Here is a 20,349-nt window from a genome sequence, read left to right as displayed (position 1 = left end):
ACGACATCGTACCGGAACGCTAAATTGCTTGGCTTTATAATTTTGCATTCTTACCTGATTCCTCTTCATCAGATATACCGTTGGTGGCATGTTAGGCCTACAGACTAAGATTTTTTACTGAAAATTTCTGGAAGTAAAGATAGTATAAATATTTCACCATCCGACCAAGGATTCGAACCCAGGAATTCAGATTACAAGCTCCTAGGTTACCACTGTACCTACGATGCAGTAAATGAGTATAAGCAGCTTTAATAAAGTAGTAAGAAGCTTTGACAAATAATTTGTGAAAGCTCATTACTTTTAGAATTCTTCATTGAGTTTATTGTAAGAGATTCGTGAAAGTTATTCCAAGTTTATTTGGAACAGAAAGGTAAATTATGTTAAGTCTACAAATTCTTTGATACTTTCAGACCTAACTTGAAGTTAAACATTGGGTAAAGCGTTGGCACATTGCGTTTCTGTGTCCCACGGAATTAATAAATACATAGAACTCGCTTGTGTGAAATGAAAAATGTGTAAAAAATGTATGTATCACGGGACGCTTGCTAGTCAGAACTTAAACCTGCTGCCGTATGAGAGAATGGGAAGCCAGACAGTGACGCTGATCACATCAGCCGATGGACGTCCACTGCTGGACATATGCCTCTTGCATGGATTTCCAAGCACAACGGTCTCGAGCCGCCAGCATCCAGCGGCTCCCTGCCACCCGCTTGATGTCTTCGGTCCAACTATAGTGGGGAGTCGACCGATATAGGTGTTTATATATATATATATATAAACCTATATTGGACCGGGATATAGGTTTATAGAATGTCAAAATTAAAATATACTTTTTACGACACTAAAAAGGTAGTTGTCATGAAAACGAACGACACATGTGTAAGGCGCGGCGAGAAAAGAAACTCGAAGTTCACTAACATGCCACTTTAATACTACAACTCTTGGAATATTATCACAAAACTGGATCTATATTATCATCCATGAAGCCACGTTTTTATACCTTTCCAACGGAACAAACAACAAGAAGCAAATAGTCAAACATCAATCTTTTATCTATACGTATATTGACATAACTTCACTTATGAATTATGTCAATATACGTTTTTAAATCGTTCGTTCGTTCGTCTGTTATCAACCCATATTCGGCTCACTTCTGAGCTTGAGTCTCTTCTTAGAATAAGAGGGGTTAGGCCAATAGTCCACCACGCTGGCCCAAAGCGGATTGGCAGACTCCACACACGCAGAGAACTAAGAAAATTCTCTGGTATGCAGGTTTCCTCATGATGTTTTTCCTTCACCGTTTGAGACACGTGATATCTAATTTCCTAAAATGCACACAACTGAAAAGTTGGAGGTGCATGCCCTGGACCGGATTCGAACCCACACCTTCCGGTATCGGAGGCAGAGGTCATATCCACTGGGCTATCACGGATCACGACGTTTTTAAATCCTTTTATTTATTTTAGTTTAGTATATTTTAATTTAGTTTTAAGATTAAAGAATTACTCGTCATTATACTTCATAGTACCTACGTATATTGACAACACTACAGTTATAACAAGGTTGTTTGTAACATCTAATGTAGCGTTAATACAAATGCCTTCTTAACTAATTTTCTAACACATGTTTATTTACAGAATTCACTGTTCAGGAAATAAAACAAACAAAATTAACTTGTAACTGAATTTATTTGGACATCTGGCGTAGAGGTGTCATAGTTTCGCCTTCACTTGTTTAACGTATATCACCGAATGTCCCGGGGGGTGTCTCTGGGTGGGACGCACGTTCCTCTCAATAGGGATGCTGTTAGTGCCCTCCAACTGCCGCAGAAGACCCAGCTGTGAACGGAATTTCATTATTACAATAGGGCTTAAACTGACACAATTCGTATACACTGAAATATGTCCTACTAGAATCGACATCGCGAACATAACCGCTACACGATCCTTGACATAGCTTTTTGTGTTACGCAAAAAGTATCGGCAGTATATCATTTTTATTTGTACAAAAACACTGCACTATCCTTTTTCAACAAACATTGTGTATCGATGTCAATTTAGCGCGATTAGAAATGATCGAATGCAAAATAATGACTGAAAGTACATCTATATCACTGCAATTGATACCTTTTAGATGTAGTTCAGTATCTACCAGATATAATATTTCTTTATGAAAACAAGATAAAATAAGATTCAGTACAAACCAAAGATACTTAATCTTGTAAAATACAAAGCCGTTATCGCTACATAGCCGCGGTCCCTTTCAAACGGCCATTTGTCTAAGACGATGAAGAATACTAGATAAGTTAAGAGATATTTTATTCGTTATTATCAAAAAAAAAAATGAAAAATCTTTGCCTTCAGTCTGAAAAATATACGATGCCTTTTAATATCTATCATTTATGCTCTGAATTTCTTTGCATATCTTACAGGAAAAGTAGTTTGTTGAATTTGGAAAGAAATATTGCAAAATTTGCAAAATTTTGACATTTACAATTCAGACAGCGGAAGCATATCTCACAAATTGCTGTCACACCATTACTTGTAACTGACACTTTCCATCTATCAATAGTTATCTTCTTCTTTTGAAAGATATTTTCTTCTTAGCGAGTAATAATTCTGATTGTCGCTAATAACAGACGATTGTTTAAGTAACTGTCAAAGCGAAGCTTGACTAGATCCGTTAGTTTTATCTTATTCAACGAGCAGCTATGTTTGTTTTAAAAAAATCTTAAGAATTGGTTTAGACTCCGCGAAAACCAAAAACCTTTGTTTTAATTTTTTTACCTTTTTAGTAGTGACCACATTATATCTTCCAGTACACAATATTCAATGTATTACTATACGGAAATGAAACAAGTATGACCCGATATTAGGAGTGTAAGGGCTCTTCACAATATATTGCTTGGATCCCGCTAGCAGACCCTCTATCGGAATTCAATTCACAATGATGAAGAGACATTTGTAAAATAATAGGATACATCTTGTGACATATTATACCAATGCTATAATTCAATCAATGAAGTACATTTATTCAAACACTAATTCATTTATTTCAGGCTATATTTTCCAAATTTTCAGATTTCTGCATATCCTCACAGCAAGACAAATAACATAATAGTTTGAGCGGTTAATTAATTAAATATCATTATGAGCCTATTTCAAAGACCCTCTACAGAGCCAGGTCACCCTTCGTATACGGATATGGAGCTTATACCCACCACGCTGCTCCAATATACAGAACTTCCTTTTTTTTCTTTTGAGGTACATAAACTTCATAAACGAGCGTACTTTAGACTAAATGACTCAAATAAAACTTATATAGCTCTCCCTCATAACATCCGTTCGTCTTGCCCGATCATACTTTTCGTAACGCAATCTCTAGCATACTCTTGGCCGGCCTCCGTGGCGCAGTGGTATGCGCGGTGGATTTACAAGACGAAGGACCCAGGTTCAATCTCCGATCCAGCTGGGCCGATTAAGGTGTTCGTAATTGGTCCAGGTCTGGTTGGTGTGAGCTTTCGGCTGAATTTTCATCCTCCTCCTGATAAGGTAGCCCGCTTCCATCTTAGATTGCATCATCACTTACCATCAGGTGATGATGTAAAGAATAAAAAAAAAAACTCTCAAGTCCAGCGAGCGTAAAGAAGTACTGCAAAAAATATCTAACATGGAAATGGCCAAGCCAAGCTTTGGGCCAAAAATCTTATTTATTCTCAAATTTCCGTCTTCACGCTTCGTCAGTACACGCAATACAGCATCCAAGGCTGTGATGTGATGTGAAATAATAAATACGTGACAAGAATCTTTTGTACGTGATTGTGCGTCGTGAAATAATTCAAAGCTTTCTCGAGTATTTCACAAAGAACCCTCGACTGAGAGTACACGCGCCGAGCGTCGACTTAAATGAAACATTCAATTTCTTTAGCACCTGAACTAGGCACGGATTTAATAAATTTCTGTGTGCCTACAACGTTGTTATTAAACTTTTCAGGAGGTTCTTTGAAAACTTTCACTCGCTCGGGGAAGTACTGGCACCATGTTTGAAGCATTGCGCTGATATGTATTTAGATATCTATTAAAACTAATGTTATAAATACAAATCCAACTCGGTTGGGCGATATATTTTTGTCCGAAATTCCTCAGGTTCAAAAGTGCGTATTGCTCAGCGTACGATCTATGATTCCGAGACTTGGCTGTTAACTATGGGCCTCATAAGAAGGCTCAACTTCACACAGCGGGCGATGGAACGAGCTATGCTCTAAGTATTTCTGTGTTAACGAATCAGAAATGAGAATATCCAAAGAACCACAGTCAGGGACATAGTTCAATGAGTCGCGAAACTAAAGCGGCAATGGGCGGGTCAAATAGTTCGAAGAGCCGATGGACGTTAGGGTCTCAAGGCGCTGGAATGACGACCCGCACAAGGAAGCGCAGTGGGGACGACCCTCCACCAGATGGACTGACGACATCAAGCGAGTTGCAGGGATTCGCTGTTTACAGGCAGCTCAGGATAGTGATGTTTGGAAGTCCCTACAAAAGGCCTATGTCCTGCAGACGTCCATCGTGATATGATGATGATAAAGTCTAAGTAACGACCATCACATAGCCAGCCCTCCCTTGTCTTAGAAGAGGGGATTTAGGAGATAAATTGGACCTTGGAGCAGGTTTAAGCTGAAAACTAAATTACACGCGAAGTCGCGGGCGTCCTAGTAGCGTAGAGAATAAATGCTACGCTTATTTGCGGCTATATAGCGCTGTATATATGTCCAAATATATTAATTATTCGAGAAAAAGCTCCCCAAAAACCCGAATTCTACGTGGTTGGAATAGTCAAGTCAAACAATGAAATATTTACCTGCTCGCTCCCAATTTGCACTGGTTTCTCGTATATGATCCATGTGACACACTCGGTGTAGGGCGGCGTGGTAAGCGAGCCCTTGTAAGTGACGTAACTACCCTTAGCCACGTCTTCGCTATCCATCCATACCAAGGACTCTGTGTAAAAAAAGGAAATACATTATTTTTTCAAGGCAGAAATAGTGGATTAATTAGCAGACGCCAGATTTCACCCTCTAGTTCCTGTAGTAATACGGGGCGAAAATATACCTAATAACACACATAAGTTATGTATAGTCTGGCAAGTTCGTTGATGACACACCCATGATATGCGGGCGATGGGGGGAAAGACTGAGTGGGTGTGAAATCGTGCGTACGAGGAAGTAAGGTGCATCAGTCGTGAGTTTTTCATTCATCGCTATACGCCCCCCGGCGCGGACTATCGAGAGTGTTACGAACGAAGTTGTTAAGCAATAGCTTTATATTAATAAAAGAATTTACCCCTACAAAGTCACGAATTTTACTTCTTTATATTATTTGTAGGTACACATAAAAAAATCATCGAACAATCATTCGACCATTTAACCCTAGAGTGGGCGTGTTATGAGTATTTTGCAACCCTCACCAAAATACATTAATAATTCGTAAAACAATTGCCCGGTAATTCTACGCTATTTAGTCTTGGCCTCTGCCCTTATTTTCCATCGCTATTAATGTCAAAAAGCTGGTTACTGACAGTGCGTGGGGCCCGCTAGAGAAGTAAGTTGTTTCCGATAGATGATATCAGGCGGCAAATTGCTCACCATATGTTTTTTCAAATATAAAGTAATATTGAGACTATATTTTTGGTGCATTAAAGTAATAATTAGACTATATTTTATGGTGCATTTATTGTTATGGTCAATGAAAAGCAGAGGCTAAATGCCTTACTATGCCTGTAATTCAAACTTTTGAGCTTTACTTGCATCTAAAAGCTATTTTTATTCAGTTTTGCCTATGTCGACGAAACGTCTTTTTGCATGATAATATATTATACTGCAGATGTTTTATCATTGGTTGAATGATAAAGGTTTGTATGTTTGGACATATAATATGATTAATGGAAAATTTTGGTCATTTGATAGTCTTGTTAATTTTGGAATATTTGATGCTACACGTGTTGTTAACTGTGCCTTGCTGACCTTGCTGACCTTCAATATTGAAGGTAACTTGAAGGAGTAACTTTGATTTGATCAGTAATTGGATTACCACCAAAGTTTTGCCAATCGTGCTCAATTATTATTAAAGTCACTAATTAATAATTTTGTCTTACGGAAAGTCGATGACCCTAAACAAGATTCTTATTCTTAGTTTACTGGCGCAGTTGGAAATGCCTTGCTTTATTAATTGGATCAAATCAGTCAAATCACTTTGTATTTTCTAAATAATTTCCAGAGGCGTATATAGAGGTGGGGCCGGGTGGGTCGTGCCCACCCTAGAATGGACATGTGTCCACCCAAAAATTCTGGGTTACCGATATGGAATTCTGTTATGGTACTAATAATAGACTTGAAGTCGGGGGCTAGGCCCACCCTAGGAGATAATCCTAGATACGCCAATGATAATTTCAGATAATAATTATTTCGAATGAGGCTGGCGCTAGTTACTACCTTACTGATATAATACAGTTTCAGTGACGAAACTATTTCGTTGAGATCTGATGAAATTAAAAAAAATATTCTAAAAATATTAAAATCCCGCGCGAGCTTCAGTTATATTTCTATAGAAAACTGGATTTTATAGAAAAATCGGCTCGGTGCTTTTCTCTCCGCAATACCAATGGACCCGGAGACTAAATTCATGGAATTAATATGTCACTCTCTATAAAGGACAACGTACACCAAAGTATGAAAATTATATCCAAGCCGTATATAAATAAAATGGTATTGAATATAAACAACGAACCAAAGTCACTGACATCGCTCAGCGAGTCGTAAATCTGAAGTGTCCCAAGGCTTATGTCCAGCAGTGGACGTCTATCGGCTGATATGGTAACTTACATACAAAAAAAACAAACTCGAATTGAAAACTAGCTCTTCTCGTCGATTAAAAAGTCAAAAATCGGGTGATTGAGCTGGTAAAAGTCGCCTAACTGTACGGGTCAAAGTTCAAATTTCATTTATTTCAATTACGCTTAGTTTACAAGCTCTCTCGAAACGTCAGGTAATAATATTAAACTTAAGATATTGGTGATAATAACCATTCGAAAACTTAAAATTAAAGTTACGAGGGTTCCAAACGCGCCTTGGTCCGAGAAGAGCAGACAACAAACTCAGCCAAGGTTTATTTTTTTTATTTATCACCATTTTACAAACTTAGCACACAGTCGTATACACAGTTTAACACCAAACTTTTTTATCATTTATATAATCATTAACACTTTAATAAGACTTTCCTTAAAGCTTGCCTTTAATAAACACTTTGAACTTTTTGAGTGACATTCCAGTGGCTTCATGTAGGGTATTATAAAAACGTATGCAATTGCCGTTAAAAGAATTACTAATTTTTTGTAATCTAGTGTGGTGTGCAACAATTTTATTTTTATTTCTGACATTAATGTTATTACAATCACACCTTCTTTTAAAATTGCCTATGTTTTTATGTACATATACTAAATCCTCATATATATATTGACTATGCACAGTCATTACTTTAATTTCTTTTTTTCTCTTAACGACTCTCTAGGCCCCATTTTATAGTAACTTACATTAAAAAAAAAAAAACAAAAAAAAAAGTCAAAAATCGGGTATTTGAGCTTGTTGTATAAGGTAAACATCGACGTACATACGAGTATAAACCAACGCACCTGATGAAACTACCACACTGTTCTCAGGCTTCCTTATCTGTTCTAATCCTTCGACGAACTTGTCAAAACTTGGGTTGGGGGCGTCGGTTGCCTCCAGAAGGTATCCGACCACGGCCAGACCATCGGCGTGAGCCACCGCCGCCTCCAGCGACTGGTACTTACTGTTGTAATGTACGAGATGGCACTCTGCTGCGTATCTGTTCGAAAGAGGATACTGAATCAATTTAATAAGAAGCCGTGATAGCCATGTGGATATAACCTCTGCCTCCGATTCTGGAGGGTGTGGGCTCGAATCCGAGGCATGCACCTCCTACTTTTCAGTTGCGTGCATTTTTATAAATTAAATATCAATAATATTAAATGGGACCAATCTGTCCCATTTAATTTTCATGAAAATCGGTTCAGTAATTTTGTGTAAAAATGAAAATAACGAAATTTCCCGTACTGTGACGCTTTCGTTACATATGCTAAGACACACTAAAAACAGAAAAATAAAACCTTTTTGACAAAAAAATTCAAAATCATAACAATAAACTAAAAAGCGCATATAACATCGTATGTGCTTCCTTCTTAATACGCTGGCTTGGCACCGCCTTCAAAGTGATCAGAAGGTAGCACATACGATTTTATTTCTATACAAAAGTTCATAGAGTAACTTTCATTTTCGAAAGGCACTGGTAAAAAACATGGACGTAACTCTTAATAATTGAAGACATTATTTGCAAAGTAAGTTTGTAAGGTATTAAATTATATTTTAGTCCAAGTAATCTAGGCTTTTTCATTATCAGGAACAAAAACAATCCAATTATTCCGGCCTTAGTTATATTTAGGTAAAATATTGGTTTTTTAATTAAAACAACAATTTGCTACAGGTACGTGATATTCTGTAGGGAAATGTTTTGAATAACAAATACCAAAACAAATTACAATTGGTCAAGAGCGACTTCGACACGCGTGAGGAGTTCCTCAGTTAACAAGCCAATTAAAAAGTTTACAAAAAAGTAATATTTGAAAAAAGTAGACCCCATTCCTGTGGGAATATGGCGATAAAAAAAATACAGCCTTATATCTGTGAAATAATGTACTTTTCAAAAATTGTTTCAGCAATAGTGTTGAAACATTTTTTTAAATCCGCTTATGGTAGTTTTGGAGCATAAATACCTGGAAATAGAGAATTTTCAGGTACGAAAATTGTCAGTTTCACGCTAGAATTCGTGGATACTATTTTGTTTTTTACCCGACTGCAAGAAGGGTTATGTTTTTCGCGCGTATCTTGTATGTATGTATGTATGTTTGTAATATTTTTTATGACCTCATATCTTCCAAACCACTGAACGGATTTACGTAATTAGAATATCGTTAGATTTGTCTCAATAACCCAAGTGTTCTTAGATAAGTGAAACTAAAAAAAAACAGAGTTTTCTAATTGCTTTCTACACTTCTGGACTGAACTTGTTTTTTTTCTTTTCAGTTTTTTATACTTTATGCAGTCGGGTTTTTTTTATTTGTTTAATTAATTTATTTTATTGTTATAATATCTTAAATACCTTTACTCTAGCACAGTGATGCATTAACTCAAGCCGTTTAAATCAAAAAGTTTTTCAGGCGGTTCTTCCCCGTGGATCTTTCAGAAACGGCTTTAATTAATACCTATGCCACTGGCTTGGCACCGCCTTCAAAGTGATCAGAAGGTAGCACATTACGATGTTATTTTTCGTTTTTTAGTTTATTTGTGTGATTTTGAAGTCGGTTGATTTTTTTCGTCAAGAGGTTTCGTTGTTTTCTCGCTACTTTATTCCTTGTTTGTTGCTATTTCAGCAGCACACACCAAGCTGTTGTTCTCTTATCAAAATACAATCATAGGTCTTAGTTAAACAGTAATTCATGAATTGTTGTTGAGTACGTATGCACTAGATTATACGTTATAAAGTTTCCAACGCTTTAAATACTACTTGGAAGGATGGCAGTATATAAATATTCGTCGTTATCGTTCGTTTTCAACCCATATTCGGCTCACTGAGCTCGAGTCTCCTCTCAGAATGAAAAGGGTTAGGCCAGTCCACCACGCTGGCCCAACGCTGATTGGCAGACTTCACAGACGCAGAGAATTGAGAAAATTCTCTGGTATGCAGGTTTCCTCACGATGTTTTCCTTCACCGTTTGAGACACGTGGTATTTAATTTCTTCAAATTCACGCAACTAAAAAGTTGGAGGTGCATGCTCCGTACCGGATTCGAACCCACACCCTCCGGAATCGGAGGCAGAGGTCATATCCACTGGGCTATAACGCCTTACATGTTATAAATATAAATATAAATATTAACGATAGCATATTCAATCACGAAACCCAAAAATAAACAAATTGTTAATTAAATTTGGCGTAAACACTGTACACATGATGTGACATTGCCTTTGACAGAACTGCTGTAGTCTATGAAACGAATTTTATATACCATTTTGAACCTTATTTCTATGATGCATAAATTCTAAAGCGATTGCGAAAACTGCTTCCGGAAAAATTGTGTTGTTGTTTGTAGGGGATTTATGTTTTTGATTTGGGACTTCCCTTGTTTTGAATATTAATTTGAGCTTCGGAAAAATACTAATTCACAAACAATTTAGTCTTAAATACAACTATCCGACATCCCACGGTTTCACCCACATAGTTCCCGTTCCCGTGAGAATACGGGGATAAAATATAGTCTATTAGCAGATGCCCGTGACTTCGTTCGCGTGGAATTCTGTTTTTCACGAAGCCCGTGGGTACCATTGATTATTCCGCGATGAAAAGCAATGTTTTAATTGAGGATATTACCTATCTTCGTTTTAAATTTCAGTTAAATCGGTTCAGTAGTTGCGGCGTTATAGAGTAACAAACAACCATAAAAACTTTCGCGTTTATAATATTAGTAGGATAGGATGACGCTCCCAAATATTATTACATCTCATTTTGCTTTATTACATCTCATTTTGCCTCTTTGGTTCAGTGGCTAGCATACGTGGTGCTTGCCTTCTTCTGAGAAAGTTTATTATTATTAAACAGTTGCCATAGTTTACCTACAAACTACAGTAGGTAAACAAGCTAAAGCCATATAATGTTAAGGGCCCTCCGTAGGTAATGATTTTGATAACTTAGGTCGTACACAAAATAGCGAAACGGGATCTTTAAATAAATCGGAAAACTTCTAGTACCATTTCTTTAGCTGTTTTTCTACCTACCTTATCACAAGAGCTTTTTTAATTAACTTCAAAAATGTAGAAATCTTATGTCAATGCGTATGTTTTATATTCCTCAAAATTCTACCAGATAAGTCACGTCAACAATAAGATTTGCTACAGCCATTTGCTTCATAAAACAAAATAAATGAAAAAGAAACAAAATAATTTCACCCAAGTACACGAAAAAGCGTATTTTTAATTTTCTGTGATTTTTTCAGTAATATTTACGGTCGATTTTAGTAGTCCTACTAAGCGATATATTCAGAGAATGAAAAATCCAGGTAGAATGGGAACTTCATTTAATTAAGTATGAGTAAGAATAATAAGAGACTTCTTGGCAGTGTGGTTTGTTCATCAAAGACACAAAACAGAAAAATTGAATTTTTAAAAATGTATGTAAAGAGACAAATATGTACTGCAAATAATAACATTTATATTAGTTGATTTCAACTAAAGCGTTACGCGTAGCTTTTTTATTTGGGTTAGTTTGTACATTATGATCACTGAAGTGAAGGTTAATTATAAAGCTACTCTTTTATTAATTATATCGCGTTATAATCAAAAGGTAGAGCCTTAAACGAACCATTTAATTAAGTCAAAGTAAACAAGGTTCTCTGCATACCAAGTTAACTAACCTTGCAACATGGAATTAACATTAACTATCTCTTCCTCTCTTTACTTTCTTATCGATCACTATACATCCCCTGATAGTTGGAAATATATTTCATGTACAGAATTGATTTTTAAGAAATTCAATATCACGTGTTTCAAACGGTGAAGGAAAACATCGTGAGGAAACCTGCATACCAGAGAATTTTCTTAATTCTCTGCGTGTGTGAAGTCTGCCAATCCGCATTGGGCCAGCGTGGTGAACTAACGCCTAATCCCTCTCATTCTGAGAGGAGACTCGAGCTCAGCAGTGAGCCGAATATGGGTTGATAACGAACGAACAGAATTGACCTCTCTACAGATTTATTATAAGTATAGACGAAAATAAAACCTTACCTGAATATTAACGCCGAACGCTTAAGGTTTATCAGTTTATTTTATGATGCAATTGGAAATTAAATTGCAATGATGATAATAAATTGATAAAAAACAGATTTAATGTTATTAGTTTGAAGTACATTATAAATAACTTGTAAAATAAATATAACAATCAACTTGTATCTGGGTTATTTTTTTCTTCCAAGAAATTCTCAGTAGCCTGCAGTCCAGAAGCAACTTTAGTGTTACAAAATTGATCGTGTAGTTTTGGCGGGAAAATCGTAGGCGTTACCTACACATAGCTCTCGTTAACCGAATTCCAAAAAGGAGGAGGTTCTACGTTCGGCTGTATGTATGTTTTTTTTTTATTTTCATTGATTTGCTGCATTCTAGATTTTTGTTGTATGTTTTTTTTCTATATAGTTCTCTAAAGGTGCAAGTGAACTGGGGGTAAGCAAATTCTTTGTTTACATTCGCATTAATAAGTCAAGGTATTTGATAAAAATTATTACCGGCCGGACCGGCTTCATGCAAAAAAAAATCACTATAACTACCTATATGTACCGCAACGGCCTCCGAGTCGCAGTGGTATGCGTGGTGGATTTACAAGGCGGAGGTCCTGGATTCGATCCCCGGCTGGGCCGCTTGAGGTTTTCTTAAATGGTTCTAGGTGGGAAGCTTCGGCTGTGGCTAGTTACCACCCTACCGACAAAGACGTACCGCCAAGCGAATTAGCGTATCCGGTACGATGTCGTGTAGAAATCGGAAAGACTTTAGATTTTCATTCACCTCCTAACAAGTTAGACCGCTTCCATCTTAAATTGCATCATCACTTATCATCAAATGAGATTGTAGTCAAAGGCTAACTTGTAAAGAATAAAAAAAATAGTAGTGGTACCAGAACCAGAAGTAAAATAAGATGATAATGATAATGATGATTAAAACTACTAAATTAATTTAACTTGAAAAACATAAAAAACTAAAAAGATCGCAAAAATAACATCGTAAGGATGTGACACAGTAGATGAAGTCGCGGCGTGAGCTGAAATAACAAAATATCTCGCCAAGCTTAGTACTAAGACTGTAGACTGTAGCTTAGTACTTTTAGACTGTAGTCTTAAAAATAATAAACCAGTGGCTCGCCTCATCATGTTACTTTTAAATTAACTTTTATCTCAAGTTTGCATTATTTTTGTTCCGTGAACTTAAAAAACTCTCTCTCTACTCTACTGGCCTATATTGGATAACATCTGGCTTGATAACTACCATTTTGCTTATTCTGTTTACCTACTAAATATTTTTTGAGAAAGATTTTGACATGCTATACTACCTAGTCCTTGGACTCTAAAACAAATTCTACTAATATTTTAAACGCGAAAGTTTGGATGTTTGTTACTCTTTAACGTCGCAACTACAGAAATTTGGAATGAAAATAGATTTTACTCTGGATTAACACATAGGCTACTTTTTATCCCGGAAAATCCATGGTTCCCGAGGGGTTTGTGGAAAACCAAATTCCACGCGGGCGTTCGCTAGTAATTAGATAAGTAATATTCATGGCGAGCAGGATAAAACTTTGAACAAGGAGGTCCATGGTGGTGGAGCGTGAAATATATTTAAACACTACCCTACGTACATAGGCTGTTTAAATTCCAACCCTTTCTTTTGGTTTTGCCATAGTCGTGTAATAGTCGTAATGGTGTGAAAAAGAGACCAACTCGTTAAAACCTACCTACATTATATAAGTATAACGAACCGTGATAATCCAGTGGATATAACCTCTGCCTTCAATTTGAAGGGCGTAGCTTCGAATCCGGTTGGGAGCATGCACCTCCAAATTTTCATGTGCTTGTGCTTAAATAATTGAAAATTCAGAGCGAAACTAACGGACGCCATGACTTCGTCTGTGTGGAATTCAGTTTTTCACAAATCCCGCGGGAACCATGGATTTTTCTGTGATGAAAAAATAGCCTATGTGTTAATTCAGAGTAAAATCTACTACTATTCCAAAATTCAGTTCAGTTCAATTCAGCAAAATCGAAGTCGAAAATGTAAGAAGATTTATACAACATTTCATCATATTTTATCCCCTTAGGGGTGGAATTTATCAAATTCATTTCTTAGGGGATGCCTACGTCATAGTAGCTTTATGCATTCAAAGTTTCAGTCCGATCGGCTTAAAATTGACAAAGTTTGATACAAATATTCATCTCCAATTTTACCCCCTTGGTGGTAGAATTTATCAAAATCTTTTCTTAGCGGATGCCTACGTTATAACATCTACCTGCATGCCAAATTTCAGCCCGATCCGTCCAGTGGTTTGGGCTGTGCGTATGTCAGTCAGTCACCCTTGAGATATAATTATTTAGATTAATTAAATATCACGTGTCTCACGGTGAAGGAAAAACAATATTATGTACATGTCAATATGTAAAGCATAGAGCGTTATTTTTGTTCAATCTCTGTGGAATCAGATTCGAAAATTAATTAACACGACAAGTAATCCCCGAGAGGCAACGTAAGCGTAGCTGCTGTTAATTAAATTTAGACTTCATGCAACGCTTGCAATGTCAATATTAGTTGGAAAATCTTTATTAGTGTAAGTAGTAGTAGTAACAGCTTTGGAACAGAACTTGGAAATCCGGATTGCAACGTGGTGGGTCTAAGCTCCATATTCCTTCTCCTAAACGGAGATCGGGATCTGTAGTGGGTTGTTAAAATTCGCTGATAATGGTGGCCTGGTGTGTTTAGCTCCAAATATAATCTCTTATTAGGAGAATGGCCTAGCCTTAGTCATTAAAAATAGTCTCCGTGAGTCGTAATCCTCATGTGTGAGGGTCGTGACCACCTCCATCTCTGATCCTTGTCCTTAGGATGTTATGCCATTTTTTCCTATCTCCAGCTACGCGAAAGCATCGTAATCTATGGACTCGAGTGTACCCGCGGGTTTTTTCCTTCCACCTTGCCTAATAATAACTAATTTTTCCAGATTATCTCCGTATTTCCTGGCAATGTGTCCGAAGTACTCTAAAATGTGCTTGAGGCATATGGTAGAAAGTCTCATGACCTGGTCGGACCAACACATCGGGCTGCGCTCCCACGGTCTTTTTCTATCCACCTTGCCAGTAATAACTAATTTTCCCAGATTCTCTCCGTCTTTCCTGGCATTGTGTCCGAAGTACTTTAAAATACGCTTGAGGCATATGGTAGAGAGTCTTATTTTAACTTTGAGTTGGGCAAGTATAGATGCGTTAGTCTGAAATGCAGTCCATGGAATTCGGAGCATTTTCCTCCAACACCACATCTCGAATGCATCAATCCTTTTGCGGTCTGGAGATTTTTGGGTCCACGTCTCAGCCCCATAGAGAAAAATAGTCTAGTAGGCCAATAAATCTAGCCTCCTTTTTCCTGGGAACATTTAAAAGAGACAGCTTGCTTCAATCGCGCTCTAAATACGTCATCTTCCGTTAATTCCATTATAATTCTATACGTTTAACTTTGTTGTCAATAGAGAATTTCAAAATAATTGTCCTCACCGGTGCATTCCCTAGCGGATCTTTTTAAATCTTTCCAAGAAAAAGGCTAATAGGCAGAGATCGCGAGAGACCACCAACTAGGCGATCTCTACCTTGGGAGTGGCAGTGCCTTCTACCTTGCAAACTTGTTTTGAGGGAGGATTTTTCTATTTTGTACGATTTGTACAATAGTGCGTGCCCTAGTTAAAATACTTGTACACGCCATTGACAAGTAGCCTAAACCTATGGCGAGATTTTGACGTCGTAAACACCGGATATGACACCACACTCGGGCCAAATTACTGGACGAAACATAGTCCCGGCGCTGGCCCGTAACCTCTCCCACCTCCCTTCTCCTCGCACACCCGAGTCCAAGGAGAAGACCACGCTGCTTTGATAGGCATATAAGGCAAGCACGGTCCTTCTTAGGCCACATCCACACTTCCCAGCAGGTGAGATCGTAGCCAAACATGATCCTATATCATAAAAAGAACCGCGCTTGTTGAAGATGACGTTATGCTTACCCGTGTCCATCGAGCACGTGCTCACAGCCCGTGAAGTCGTCCACCGACCAGTGGAAGTGCATCTGCTCGAATATGTACTCGCCTATCAGAGGCCCTCCACTGAGACGAGGTCTGGACGGCGTGTCGAACGTGAAGTACGCTGGAACAAGGCACATAATAGGTAAGTCTTTCGACGCTTAGGTAAGCACCTTGGTAAATGCACCTTGGTACATTCGAAATGACGTTATTCATCAGGACCTTAGAATTGAAAATGTCGACAATATAATTCAAAAAATGTCTCTTGCTCATGAACAAGACTTCACCATCACGTAAACATCGAGGCAATCCAGCTACTCGACGTTACGAATGAGAAGACTTAAACGGACCAAACCATTTGAGTTAGTGTTTAGTGACTAGCGATAGTGTAGTGTTAAGTGCTACATGGAAGATCATGTGTAGAAAAAAAAACAGTAGGTAGTGATAGACAGAGCAGGGCCGGACCGTCCATACGGCGAACGGAGCGGTCGCTCCAGGCGCCAAATCCTAGGGGGCGCCGAAATGGTAAACACAAGATCGAAAAGATATTTATTTCTTTTTTCTTGACATTCCGATGTACGTTAGGCTACGAACTTTTCAAACGTCCTTAGTATATATTGTTAGGAGCAAACAGGAAAGGCGCCATAATTGGATCTCGCTCCATTCTAAAATTTACCTCGGTCCGGCGCTGAGACAGAGTAGTATAAAACTGAAAATGCTAAAAGATCAGAGCCTATAGCAATGTGGCACGTCGATCGTCGATTCTTTTTCTACAATAACAAAAATCATGACTTTCACTATCGATTGACCACGTGATCAAGTTGTCGATCGGATCTGTCATTCCCATACATTCCGTTAGTTATCGAAGCGTTAGCATTTGTAAAAAGAGAATCGACGTGCTACTTGGCTAAGGCCCAAGGAAGCCTATCACAGCTTAGTTACCCTTGGAAGTAAATAGTAAATACCTCTTGTAAATTTTCTAAAGATATTTTCATTATTACCAAATTTATAAACGTAAATAAGTGTTGTTACAGGAATATTTTAATAATTTACTCAGAGCTCGAGGGAAATGGTTACCTGTGCGTTAATAAATCTATTAAATTCAATTTAATCCTATAATTTTGCTATAGTTAATTATATGAATATGCTAAAGATTTATGAATTGAAGGTAAAACCGAAGGTTTTCGGAACGGGATAAGAACACACAAAGCATTAAATATTATGGGCTAGGGTCACAGTATACAAACAATCTAGGGTTATGAGTTATACCTAATCCTGTCATGTAAGGTGGTACTTACGTATCTGTGTCTGTCCGTAGCATCATACACATCATAATACATACACATCATAGTAAAACCGTTTAAAAATTAAACGGATGTAACATGATGTGTATAATAATGTAATTGACTTTTATATTTTCTTTAATTTAGGAACAACTTCATTATAATAATTGTTGGGTGTGAAATTACTAGCGATTTATAAACTCATTTTTAATTTGTTTGTTGGTAATCGAATATTTTTTTTTTTAAAAGAATATTTGCCATTTTTTGATAATATGAACAATATTCCCATTCCCCTCCAACTAGTCGGGAAAGACTGTGATAGGAATGGGTACGACAATAGACCAATGGGGCGGGAATCGAACCACCACCCCTCGGTGATGAGTCCGACCGTTCTTACCGTTGAGCTATTGAGGCTCAATAAGAATATGGCAAAAAAATTCGTGGAATATATTATCAAGTGTAGTTTGTCCAGGTAGGTGTATTTTTATAACATGCTGACTACGATAAAGTCAAGAGGAAGGCTTTTTAAAATATTCTACGTACCCTATGGAACCCTAATAATACATATTTTTAGTATTAAAAGTTAATTACAATGATTAAGTATACGATTATCCATAAAGAAATCGTGTGTTATATAATCTAAATCTGTTAATGTCATAAAAATGTTTTTTATGACTGATGGGTTGATAAGAACCATTATCAATGGACATCAAGCAAGATATACACATGCGTGTTTGCGCCTAGTTATATCTTATCGATCTGTTGACATGTTAACTTACGGTTTTGTTGTACCTATTAATAATCTTATAGAGTCAATAGTACCCCTAGAAGGGTCCTGTAAATATACTTTGCCCCTGTATCCCGTCATGTTCTTTAACTGGCTGGACACACGCGGGTCATGATACTACTTAATGCCCACGACTTTGCGAAATGTAAAAACTAGCCAAGAATAGAATAATATATTTCACAAAAAAACAAAATTAATATTTTAAACTCAGCATGGAAGGACACTTTAAATGTTCCCTGTTGACTACGAAACCCTAAAATTTATATTAAATTGTAGTGACGAGTAGCAGATACCATTTTGTACATATTAGAATACAAATGTTCAAATAGAAACAATTGAACTGAACCAGATAGAGACGCACGGACAGGGGTTGCTATAAGGGGTCTTTTTCATTTACTTAGGTAACTACACAATTGATGAGATCCTTAATAATAAAGATGATTGGAGGCCATTGGATCAGCTTCCACCTTCACGCAGGAAATAAAACTAAAAGAAATATTATTGGTATTAACAATTGTAAATTATTATAATTATTGTACGATTTGTTCAAAAGTAACTATTAAGTTTCTTGCCGGCTTTTTAGCAGAACCTGCCTTTCGAGCCGGCGGTAGTCTTTACAATTAGTTACTTGAATAAAAATAATTTAGATTTTTTAATTTTGGGTTTTTCCTTTTTGAAGTACGGAACCTTAATATTTTAAAAATACATTAATTATTTATTTATAATTCATTATAAAAACAAATATTTCAGATAAAAAATCAACAATACAGAATATTTTTTACTGTGTCAACAATCGAGTCGAACAATTAAGTACGAGTATTTGTATTCAAGGACTGGGAGGGTGTAAACGTGCTCTGAGTAACTTATTAATGTTGTTTAAGTACATGTAAATGGGACCATAATTAACTTCGCTAGATTAACTCCGCTCTCATCATAATCGTTTACAACCTTCCTTAAAAAATAGGTTATAACATAATTTATTAAAGGTATATAACATAATTTATTTGAAACTAGCGGACGCCCGCGACTTCGTCCGCGGGAAACTCGATGTAAACTTTCAACTACCCCTACCCAACGTACCCCTACCCTACCCCCTACCCTACCTTACCCTACCTTACCCTACCCTACCCCTACCCTACCCCTACCTTTTCCTGAATTTTCTTTGCTATAAACCTCACGGAGCCCGAGACCTTTCCAACGAATGCAAAACCGTGGAAATCGGTTCGTGCGTTCTGGGGTTATAGCGTCAGGAAGGAAAACCCGACTCATTTTTATATAGTAGATGTTTCGTTTTAGGAATCATAATGATATGTGACTTTCAAAGGATTTCTTTGATAATATTAAAATGCGAGATAGTGCAAAATAAAACAGGATATTATTGTATTATAAGAATAGATTCTAATTGTGTTACCAGTTTGTCCCGTATTGAGCAAGACGCCATTGGAGTCGTTGTCCCAGTACTGCTTGAAGCGCAGAGGCTCTAGCGACGACCACGTGGGGCAGCGATGCACGGAGATGGCTATCGGAGACTGTGATGCTCTGAGCTTCGATATTTGTTCCGCTGGTAACAACAAATATAGGTATTCATAGTATAGGTATGTTTATACCGACATACGAGTAGCTCAATGTGTCGCAAAGCTGAAGTGGCAATGGGTGGGGCATAATATAGTTCGATAAGTTGATGATCGGCTCACTGCTGAGCTCGAGTCTCCTCTCAGAATGAAAGGGGTAAGGCCAATAGTCCACCACGCTGGCCCAATGCGGATTGGCAGACTTCACACACGCAAAGACTTAAGAAAATTCTCTGGTGTGCAGGTTTCCTCACGATGCTTTTCCTTCACCGTTTGAGACACGTGATATTTAATTTCTTAAAATGCACACAACTGAAAAGTTGGAGGTACTTGCTCCGGACCAGATTTGAACCCACACCTTCCGAAATCAGAGGCAGAGGTCATATCCACTGGGCTATCACGGATAAGCTGATGGATGTTGGGTTTCCAAGGTTTCCAAAATCGATTCAGTAGATCCATTGATAACCCCCTACACCACTACAAACATTATTTCAAAAATTAACCACGCTCGCACGATGTCATCTGCTGAAGTAAATCCAAAAATCCTTTCTTTAGCTCCGCTACCATTAGGTATTTTATTACGTCCCATTTCATAAAAATATTGACAGTAAATAGTATACAAAAGTATCATCAAATATACCATTCCATACATTAGGTGCGGAACCGTAAATATTAAGGACCGCGGACATGAATACGAGGAGCGGGTATTTTTGGGCGCAATTGGTTCTACACGTGACCCTTCGTTTGGTACGTGATGTACTCTTT

At 37.4% G+C, this 20,349-nt stretch overlaps 1 protein-coding gene across 1 annotated transcript; it reads right to left on the bottom strand.

The window, feature by feature from the left end:
* Positions 1 to 1,677: 1,677 nt before the first annotated feature.
* Positions 1,678 to 19,581, bottom strand: LOC112050635 (carbonic anhydrase 1; the record flags this gene model as incomplete). The annotated part of the gene is made up of 5 exons (XM_024088939.2): positions 1,678 to 1,838; positions 4,858 to 4,997; positions 7,684 to 7,880; positions 15,929 to 16,067; positions 19,425 to 19,581. Coding segments are annotated over 5 exons (759 nt in total), but the record flags the coding sequence as incomplete, so codon positions are not given.
* Between the last annotated feature and the right edge of the window lie 768 nt (positions 19,582 to 20,349).

The sequence above is a fragment of the Bicyclus anynana genome, chromosome 12, assembly GCF_947172395.1.
Source record: "Bicyclus anynana chromosome 12, ilBicAnyn1.1, whole genome shotgun sequence".
Lineage (NCBI taxonomy): Eukaryota > Metazoa > Arthropoda > Insecta > Lepidoptera > Nymphalidae > Bicyclus > Bicyclus anynana.
This window is presented reverse-complemented; position numbering and strand designations above follow the sequence as displayed.